The sequence below is a fragment of the Corvus kubaryi genome, unplaced genomic scaffold (genome assembly GCF_017639235.1).
Source record: "Corvus kubaryi isolate FWS band 111438036 unplaced genomic scaffold, C.kubaryi_AGA036_p1.0 37398, whole genome shotgun sequence".
Taxonomy (NCBI): domain Eukaryota; kingdom Metazoa; phylum Chordata; class Aves; order Passeriformes; family Corvidae; genus Corvus; species Corvus kubaryi.
In genome coordinates this window covers 11,861,093-11,871,719 of record NW_024581137.1, presented here as the reverse complement: position 1 = coordinate 11,871,719, position 10,627 = coordinate 11,861,093, and the positions used below count along the sequence as shown (strand labels likewise).

The 10,627-nt window shown below is 44.2% G+C and overlaps 1 protein-coding gene across 2 annotated transcripts in view; it reads right to left on the bottom strand.

The window, feature by feature from the left end:
* The window catches only part of AOAH (acyloxyacyl hydrolase), a 76,499-nt gene that overhangs the window by 5,135 nt on the left and 60,737 nt on the right, over positions 1 to 10,627 (bottom strand). For both annotated transcript variants that reach the window (XM_042042853.1, XM_042042852.1), the window contains exons 18-21: positions 9,579 to 9,637; positions 9,439 to 9,498; positions 7,798 to 7,894; positions 4,671 to 4,747 (exon numbers count right to left, since the gene is read on the bottom strand). In XM_042042853.1, coding sequence (XP_041898787.1) covers positions 4,671 to 4,747; positions 7,798 to 7,894; positions 9,439 to 9,498; positions 9,579 to 9,637 — 293 coding nt within the window. The remainder of the gene's footprint in view (positions 1 to 4,670; positions 4,748 to 7,797; positions 7,895 to 9,438; positions 9,499 to 9,578; positions 9,638 to 10,627) is intronic.

The following is a 10,627-nucleotide window of genomic DNA, read 5'->3' as shown; positions in this document are numbered from 1 at the left end:
TTAAATTCCAAAATTCTTGCGCTTTGAGATGCGCTATAATTTTTATGAGCTTTGCAATTATTTTTTTGTTGTTGTGAAGATGGCAACCCCTAAGCAAGTTTTTAAAAGGAGATATTATCCATTCCTCCCAGTGCTCTGGGTGACTGCAACTGGGAGGTGGCTGTGTTATTTCAGCAGCTTCTGGCTGTTTTCCTTGTCTTCAGCAAACAGGTGATAGGCATGATTCTCAGCAAAGTGTAAATACCCAACTCATCTGATATGCGTCACTTCATCTTTTCCTCTTTATTTCTGCCTGGAATGTGCTTTGCTATGACTTAAGGAAGAAAAAGGGAGAAGCTAATCACACTCAAGCTGTGCTTTCCTGCCTGTATATAAACATTAAGAATCTTCCAAGCGTCTCAGGTTCCAGTTTGTGATGCTCAGGGCTTTTGCATTCTCCCTGATACCTTCATAAAAGCAAGAAAGGAAGCCATTTATGCAGGATCCTGTTGAAATGCATGGCCCTGTCATCCAAACAAAGCAATCGACTGTTCTAGAGGGAAGTGGTGTCCTTGAAGCCATCTGGCATTCATAAAGATTTGCAGTGAAATTTTGTAGTAAGGAGGAGATGCTGAAGAAATTCCCTGGGCTCCCTCTATAGTCACTGGGAAGAGAAAGACAGATTTTTTCCCAAGGACAACCAAGCTGAACTTTGGGGAATGGTGTCTCAAAAACAGCTCTAGAGGAAACTTGGGAGGACTGAGTGAATCACTTTGATTTTAAGTGTCAAAAGTAAATAGCGTGAATTTCTTCTGCCTCCATCCTGCGCTGCATGTTTTGGAAAACACTTTATGGAGGAAAATTTTAACTTTGAAACTTTAGTGGAATGCAGTTATGCCAATTATGAGTGTTTTGTTTGCACCCTCCTGTTTCGCAACTTAAAAAAAAACATGCACGAAACCCCTTTCCTCACAAGAAATTTACAGGAAGGGAATGTGGTTCTGGGCACAGTGAAACAAATTAGGACTTGGTGTTTATCCCATCTTTCAAAATTTTTAAATATAAAATATTGCCTGGAGTAGGGACTGTGGGCTAGTTTTTCCTGCCTGCCTAACCTTTCTGCAATGCATGAAAAACTGCACTAGCTCTGATGGCACAGGGTGAGTGTGGCCTTTTTTCTTTTCTCTTTTCCTTCTCCTTGCAACGTATGCAAGCTTCAGTTAGAAAGGTTCAATTCCCTCCCACACCCCTCCAGAATGTCTGGACCTCTGGACTCCTGGATATACACATTGACACCTGCTTCTGCCATGTTTATACCAGTGGACAACCTTTTTTTTTTAATTAAAGAGACAGTGGATAAACAGCAGGTGAAATTTGGGGGCTTACAATGGACACCAGTTTATCCTGCCCCTTGCTGTACCACAGTGATTAGGGGTCACCTAGTGATCACACTTGCCAGCTCACCCTTGGGGTGAAAGGGGCACAGAGAGTGGTTCCTTCATCCCAAACTTCAAAATTTCTCTGCATTGAAGGCAAGAGCTAAGGTGTTTATGCTTTCCTTGGAGTGCTGCTCAATTCAAAAATTTGGCAATATTTGTCAGGTGCTTCAAGATCTACAGAGGGAAAATTCAGCAGAAATGCCCTGGCTAGGTATCTTATCTGTTGTATTTATCAAGATGCCTTTGAGGTGGGGGGAATAGCTGCAGGGATGGAAGAAAGAGCCTCTGCCCACTTGACAAGCTGCATGGAATCAATCCTCTCCCGCTAGGCAGCTCTATATGCTACAAAAACCATACCTGGCCAGAGGCATTCATGTCAGGAGAAAGCAAAACTTTAAATAAAACTTGTATGAGGAGTGAGTGAATTATTTATCATCTTCCTTAAGCATACTCTAAAATAGCAGTTCTCTGCCCACACTTCCCCTTCTATTTACTAAAGGAGTCACTCTTTTGGGGCAGAGTGCTGCGTCTCACTCCAAGTAGTGGTATGTTGATAACGGACTTCTCCACTCCAACAGGAAAAGAAAAATGGATTTAAAATGGTGGATGTTTGGATAAGGCTAATTAATAAATCCTAGGAGGACAATAACTCACATGAAGTGAGGCATATCTACAGCTGGCACCTTGACTGTAAGGGAGAATGTACCTATAAAAGCATTAACGTCATCCTAACAGCAGGAGGGAGAGATCATAACCACTGCAGGATGCCAGGTCCAGAGGGAGTGAAATACGGCAGTGCTTGACTGGATCCTGGAGCTCAGCACTCTGGGGGCTGCAAGTAGGGTTTGCAGCTGTCCTTCAGTGTCCTTTTGTAATTTTCTTTTGGATAAGGAAGGATTCTGTTAAGATAAACATTTGCTGCCTTCAACTCTGTGCTACCTTGCAGCTGCTGGTGGGATACAGGATGGGGGCAGGAGGCTGGATGAAAAGCTGTGATATGGCAAGCCTGGCTCCCTTTGTGGCCTGGTCCTGGGGGTTATAAGAAACCTAAGGCCAGCCTCAGGGAAAGACAGGAAAATAATGACAGGAAAATAATGACAGGAAAATAATGCCAAGAAAATAATGCAAAAGTTTCCATTGCACTCCAGACTTCATATTGCACAGTTTCCCCAGATGGCAGGGGTGGGAATGGGGTTTGTTTTGTCACTGCTTTCACTCTCATTTCATTTGCTGAGTTTTCTCTAATTGCTTCCTTGCGAAAGGCCTGCAGCCAAAAATCAAGGCACACTTTCTCCACATCCCCAGGCTGTGAGTTCATACTTTCACGCAGCTGTCTTCTGGTACTTGTGTGGTAGACAGGCAGGAATTTCTGCTATGAAGGAGTCCCTCTTCAAACAGGAGGATCTTTTAATTTGGCATGGCTAAGCAAGGCACTGTATTGCCCCGAGTGACTAACATGGGTGTAAAAGATAGCACCTAAAGCATCTATTTTGCCTTTGGAGTTCTCCCAGCAGGTCTCCCCTATCTGAACTGAAGCACAGTCAATGGAGAAGCTGCTGCAGTGCTGGAATCCATCAGTGCTTGCAACTCGCTCCCATTGAAGTGCTTCTCCACTGACTGCTCTTTCCCAGTGTGGAAAGCGGCCTCACATTGGGTTATATGGAGATGGGGCTGTGGGAGTCAACACATGCAGGGCATTAGCTCACAACATAAAACTGGCCCATAAAATCCTCCCATGATCTAGAGCTACCAAGTGGCACTGCCAGTGGCTGGGCAGTGTGGTGGGGTTTGCTTGCAAAGGAGACTGACTGCTGCTTTCCTCTGCACATGTGTTTGAAACCTGCAGGTGGTGTATAGAAAACTGGTTTTGCTTGCAGCTGACTGCAGAAAATGCTCTCTCCACATTTTTTATAGGGTCAGAAAAAAACTAATTTGAAGTGAGCATGGTGGGAACCAGGCAAGCTCACACTAGATTATTGAACGCAAGCAAGGACTTACAGTGGAGCAGCTGCTTCTCCTTCTTTTATTTATTTCTGTAATAAATGGACTGTAAACCTTCTCCTGCCACCTGTTCTAGGAGGCCAAGCAAGCAAGTGAAAACGTAATAATACGTAGCTGCTGAGCATAAGCAATTTAAATGTATAACTTCAAAAAGGAATCTTTGTTCCAGACTGTGACAGGGAAACCTGCAGCCTCAGAGGCTGCAGGGCAAGAGCAGGGCTGGAGAAGACCTGTCTGGTTTTTGCAGTGCTGCCTTACTGTCCTGATCCTGCACAACTCCCACGGGTGTTTGGGCAGGCAGCTGGCCAGCCTAAGTGGTGAGGATCAGTTTTTGCGCATTAAGACCTGTTTGGCCACGATACTGGTCAGTAAGGGGAAAAGGCAGAAGACCTTGCAGGAGTCAGAGCAGAGTGCAGCCATCAGAAATGGAGATATCAGCTCTGGGGCTACAGCTGTCATTTAGACCGGCCTAAGAAGGCACCCTGGCTTGTATCAGCAATGGTGTGGCCAGCAGGGCCAGGACAGTGACCGTCATCCTGTACTCAGCAACTGTGAGGCTGCACCTTGAATCCTGTGTTCAGTTTTGGGCCCCTCTCTACAAAAAAGACATTGAGGTCCTGAAGCTTGTCCAGAGAAGAGCAATGGAGATGGAGAAGAGTCTGGAGCACAAGACTTATTGAGCAGCAGCTGAGGGAAAAGAAGTTTTTTAGCCTGGAGAAAAGGACACTGAGGGGAGATCTTAGTGCTCTCTACAATAATATTCTTCTTATGCTATCATCTAACAAATCATCAGAGGTTGTGATGAGGTGGGGGTTGGTTTCTTCTCCCATGAAACAATTAATAGGATATGAGGAAATGGCCTCAAACTGCACCAAAGAGGGTATAGATTGGATATTAGGAAAAATTATTTCAGGGAAATAAAAAGGGTTGCCAAGCCTTGGAAGAGGCTGCCAATGGAAATGGGTGCATCACTGTCCCTGGAGGTATTTAACAGGCTTGTACATGTGCTGTTTAGGGACAGGGTTTACTGGTGGACTTGGCAGTGTTAGGTTAATGGTTGGCCTCCATGATCTTAGAGATCTTTCCAACCTAAATGATTCTATGACTCTCTCTCTTTTAAGAAAGACAGATTCCCCAAACCTGCATGCCTGTGGCATGCCAGCTGGGTGCCTGGGGCAGTAACGGGCACCAGCATCCCACCTGCTCCCACATCCCACCTGCTCCCACCCATCTCCTGGGGCTGGGTTTTACCTGGCTGGGGTGGAAGCCATCAACTGGTTCGATCAGCTGCCAGGGCTCACCTCCCATCTTGCGCCACTCCTCAGCTGCTGCAAAGAGCACAGGCAGAGGGGTTATCACCAACCAGTGAGCACGGAGATGCCCACCCAGAGATGTACCCCCCTCCTCCTCAAAGCACCGCTGGTATTTTTAAGCACACGACAGCTCTGCGTGAAGATTATGATAATTCACATAAAGTTGTCAGAGCCAATAGTGTGTACAATCCCCTCTCCTTGGGGCAGTATTTAAGCCTTTATTGTTATTTTTTTCCTCTGCTATATTTATGCAAGAAAGCGCTTTGAACATAAATGATCGTAAAACAATTCACTTTCCCTCCCAACTAAGATGGATGCTGTAGCAAGTAAGGCTGTAAATTATTTAATACTGATTTAATACTTTTGCATTTCCCATGTTAGTTGCATCTTCAGCAGTGCAAAAGAAAAAATAGAGATGAAGAAAACAGTGCTTTTTAGGGAAAGAGATGGTAACAGAATATTCACATGGGCTGAAGTCTGCATGAACAGACTGTCATTTTTGATTACTTATCTTCTGAGTGGTCTTTTTCAACTCCAACAAAATAACCTTTTGAATTGCATAAGCGTGACATTCAATGCAAATGATGCTGTGCTGTAAGCCCTGGAGCCATTAGAGAAGTAAAAAGCTTTCTCTCTTCAAAAAGGGCTGTGGAGTGATCAAACATGGGACTAGTGGATATGGCATTAACAGACTGTAAATTCAATAATTCCTTTTATAATGACAGATTGAGAATTCTTAATAGCATTATGCAAGCATCCTGTCAGGAGGAAAATGTTCTCCATTCAAGCACCACAGTTTGATCTGGGCTCACTGCTGTTTTTTGGACCCTGGTTATTGTGTCAAAAAGTGCTGTCTGGGTGCCCACGCTAACTCTCATTCACAAAGAGGTGATATTCCTGCTTTGACTATAAAAACCCACTTGTGATGCTTCAGACAGTGCCCAAAACCTGTTTCAAGACACGGGGCTTGTAGGTTTGTTTCAAATTTACAGTATGTTGGGCACAACACATATTTACCTTAGATTACTCCATGCAGTGCGCATATAGATGCACAGTGAACTTACCTAACTCCTTATATATGATATCCTACATGGAGTATGAGGCTGTATACTGTGCTTTACTTTGTAGAGAGGATACTGTTCCAGTGCCAGAAATAGCAGAGGAGTAAGTAAGATAAGTAAAATTTGTATCAAGATAGGTTAATTTACACTGTTATACCTGACCTCAAAAAATCCTAGAATAGTGGAGCAAATAGCCACCAACTGAGTATGTCCAGAGTCTGTCTTAGAAATGCCTTTTGCCTTGTCTGGACGACACCAGAGCTTGCTTCTATCCACACCAAGGAAAAGGCATAACAAGCAACCCCTATCCCCCTCTTTATTGCACTGCTTCATAAAGGAACCACTAATTTCTTCAGTCAAGGTCAACATGTGGGCTAGAGTGTCCATCTGAACCTAGAATAAATGCTAATATGCTCAAATTTTACTGGGAAAAAGCTGGGAGCTGCTATGTACATAAATATGCCCAGGTCAGCCTGAAATCAATGTACTCATCACAGTGTTTAACCACTGCTAAATATTTGATGTCTGGAGAGTTTCGGGGAGGATTTGCTGCTTGCTTCAGAAAGAGACCAGAAAAGTGGGTCAGTAGCCTTAGCTGGCTTTTGAGCACACTCGCGATCTGACAGCTTTCCTGACGGCAAGTTCGAATCCTTGCCTCCAGGGCTGCAGGAAATTTTGCAAAGTGTCTTTCAAAGCTGATGTTTGTATATGCATGTGTGATTTTGTTTACTTCATGTATTTAATGCGATGTAATCAAGAACAGCAAATTATATTAAGATGCTTCCTTTTGTGAAAGCAAACAAATTAACTAAAGTTAGTAATTTAACTTATTAAAGTAATTTGCCTACCCAGCAGGTAGTTCATTCCAAGTCCTAATGACTTGTTAAATATTAAGTAGCTGAGGCAAAAGCTGCCAGGAGGCTTGGACACCCTGAAACTCTGTGCTATGAGAATGAGCTTGACAGTGGACCCCACCTCTCTGACAGAAACTTTTGGACAGAAAGGCTGCCTCTCCCATCCTCATTTCTTTACCTCCTCCTCCTCCATATGGTCTTCATGAGACCCAGAACCAGCTTCTGGAATTGGGTCATGTAGGATAAAATAAGTTTGTGAATTTCGATAGGATTTGGCTGCAAAATGAGATGGCAGCTTCATGGTTTCAAGGACAGCCAAGCACTAATGGGGAGAAGTGTTAGAGAAGTACACTTTAAAGTATTGACAGGGTGCTTCTGTCCCTTCGTGGCTCTGGATTTAGATGCCTGCATGTTCGGATTTAAAATACAGTCCCCAGATAAAATTTTTCAATAAGGACCAACATGGAACTACCTCTCTATGTGAATATAAAAACAAGGAAATGCAGATAAAGCTTTATCCCTAATTATTATATACTATTTTTTGAATGTAAACATTCAGGCTATTATTATTATTATAATAATAATAATTATATTATTATTACTTCAGTGACGAAGTAAACTACATCTCACGAAGACCACTTTGACCACTGCAGGTATGCATCTCCAGCCTAGATGACCCGCTATAAAAGCAATGTTCAAAACCAAAACCAAATCTTACAGACCAGGATAGGTTTGAGATTTCTTTTTTTTCTACATCAGCCTGAAAAGCTGCAGTGGACAAGCAGGAGGCCTTCTTAGCAAAGGCACATCTGTTGTCCCTGTCACCTTGCTACCCAAGAGAAAGTGGCCACTGGACTGTGCATCACTGGGCTTGTGGGTGCCGGCAGCTGGGACCAGCGGGGAGGTTGCTGTTCCCAAGGGGGTGGTGGGATCTTGTCTCAGGAAACGTCCCTGCTTACCCCAGCCATGGAAGCCAGGAGAAACTGGCATTAAGGATCCCTCCTTGGCCACAGCCCTGACTGCAGGGTCACCTAGGCTGGCTGACTATACTGCCCTTCTCGTGGTACAGAGCCAAAATATGAGGAGCATAGCAGCAGCCCAGCACCTGAATAAGTGCTTTGTGAGAAAGACAGGGTAAAAAACAACTTACTTTTTCTCAGTGGGAAATCCATGTAGAAAATATCAAAGTTGACAAATTTCTCAGATCTTGCTATTTCTTTCAGGACATTGGAAAGTTGTAATGCTCTCTGCAAAAATCAAGCGATATAATGACTATTCATTGCTATTCATGTTGCTTTACACGGATCCAGCTTTTATCACTGATGCAGAGGCAGTAGTTTGAAAGATAATGTTGCTCTGTCAGCTGGGGGACAGGAGGTGAACTGGGGCCCTTCATCAGAACGTGGACTTACATGAGCACCACCAGCCTTTGGACTACCCAGCTCATCCTCGCAGGTTGCGCTGAGGCCTCAGCTGATTTCGTAAGTTTGACACAGCATATGCTTATTTCACTGGAGACCTCTTTTAGTAGTGTCCTTATATAAATATTCTAAGTTTCTTGCTTTTGGAGCCCAGTAATTTTCATTCCTCTTAAAGAAATGAAAAACTTTTCTACAAGAGAAATGTACTCTTTTCCTATTATCCTTCCCACTACTACGTTGTAGGTGATAATGCTTATCTATGCAGAACAAATTCCACCCTTACTTTCAGAAGAGTAAATTACCACCATTGAGTGTCTGCCTGATACATCCAGTGTAATTTCTGCAGCCATAACAGAGATCAGGATCTCCTAAATAAATTGTGCAGTTTGGATAATAACACAGACAATTAGTTTCAGACAAGGACTCGGAATGATTAATTCATACCCTGAAGACATATTCATTGTTCATGGACAGAAGTTACATGTACTCTCTGCTCTGTATTGTTGGTATGAATATATAAGCCGCAACCCTGCAAAGGTTTAGGAATGTGCTTAATGGCCTTCTCTGAAGTCAAGAGGGACAGTGCATAAAATGTAAGCTTTGGTGAAATTAAGGCCATATTTTTTTGTTTAGTGAATGCAAACATTAATACAACCATACACAGAGATGAGACCTTGATTAATAGTTGGTTACTGGCTCTTTTACATGGCTGCAGGGGATTGCTGGGATTAAAAATCAGCTTGTACCGTAAGAAAATAAGTGGCTGGTATTATGTGTCATTTACTTCTGCAGCCAGATTTTTAGGGTCAGTTTTAAGACATCTCTTTTCTGTCTGTTCCCATTCCTGCACTGAGCCTGGATACTCCCTGGTCGCACCATCTGGTGATTAAGTCCACAGAAATGTGTCAGAGGAAGATTAGCACAAATCCCAAATGAGAACAGGGTAAGGCTCTTGCTCTCAGGACCTGCTCCCGCAGCCAGAAAAGTCTATGCAGCTGGCTTGTCATACCAACAGCTCACTTGATTCAAAAGCCTTTCCTTTCTTATCAGGTACATTTTCTTCTTAAAGAACAAGAACCTGAACAGTTTTGTCTTGGGGAGATCACATCCCTTGAGCATAAATTTGGGTAGCTGAGAGGTTGTAACAGGAATACCTTCACAAATCCCTTAACTTGAGCATGCTGCCTCCCAGAGCCTGAGAAGCATTTGAAAGGATTGTTGTGGATACTTCCACATTTTCTCCTTGCCTTTGGAAGGAAAAAAACCTGTGCTGACATCTTGCCTTTGAGGCAATTGGACTTTTCTCCTCAGGCACAGGGCAGAGTGCCGGTGTACTGGGGCGATCCCACAGCAGCCTCATTGAGACTTACCTCCGAGGTCAGATTCCTGAGGGTCTCATTGGGGGTCAGCCAGCCGCTGCAGGGGCTCACCTGGGCAGGCATGAGGAGAGGGGCTTTAGCAGTGGGCCAAGATGAATGCGGAGCTCCTAAGCTACAGCTGCAGACCTTACCTGGAGACAGTCGAGGAACGAGTAGAGTTGACTGTACGTGACATCCTTGTTCAGCTGTCCTGCAAAGCACAGAGAGCGGAATTTCATGTGCCCGATGGCCAAATGTGACTTCATTCTGCGCATCTGTGCATTCCCATGCCTTACACCCCTAGGTGGGAAGAGGCACCCCAGGAGCCCCACCACACCCCCTAACCCCAGGGTACCCTCCCACCACCAGAGCTGGGGTGCAATAGAGGTGGCAGCACCAAGGCATCCTTGCTGCTGAGGTGCCCATGTCCCCACAGTGTGCACAGCCCCACACCTGCTTCTCCAACATCCCTCTCCGGCCTTTCATAGGTGATTTGTCTCACATGTGGGGTTAGTCATCACAGCCTATGCCAACCTCCAACGTGTGTGACTGATATTTTCCCGTTAACATGTCTCTCACCCGCCAAAGAAATGCAGGGTTTGCAAAGTTGAAGGGTGCCTGTATACAGTCTGAGTTTTGCATTTACCTCACAGAGGTTGGCCTTAAAAAGGGAGAAACAATTTTGCTGTCATGGAGGGAGGTGGATATGCTTGTGTGGGTGAGGAAATTCATGCACCAAGTCAAACATCCAGCTAACATTCCCTAAAATTCACTGTACTATGCAATAGCTTGGCTTGCTGAGAAAATTATCCATTTTCTCAATCTTCTTGCTTCTTTGGTAACTACAACTAAGATGGGAATTAAATGGCCACATTTTTTTGTATCAGCTATTTTATTGTTTGTAGTACACTGATCATCCCATCAGGCTTTGATATTTTTGCAGTTCTGAAATAGGAATTTCTTACTGTTGTTTTTAGGAACTGCAAAGTATAATCTCTCCCAAGTTAAAAGGGCTTCTCAGGTTGCTTTGTAGTGGCTCCCTGATACAGATGTGCTTCCTGCCTTTCACACAGCTGCTCATCTCCCAGCAGCAGTTCCAGCTGCCCAGGAAGCAAAAGGTGGGGGGTTCAAAGATCTAGCGTCACTTCTGGATATCTGGATGTTCCAGATTCCTGTAGCCTGAAGCATCAGGACCTGGGAT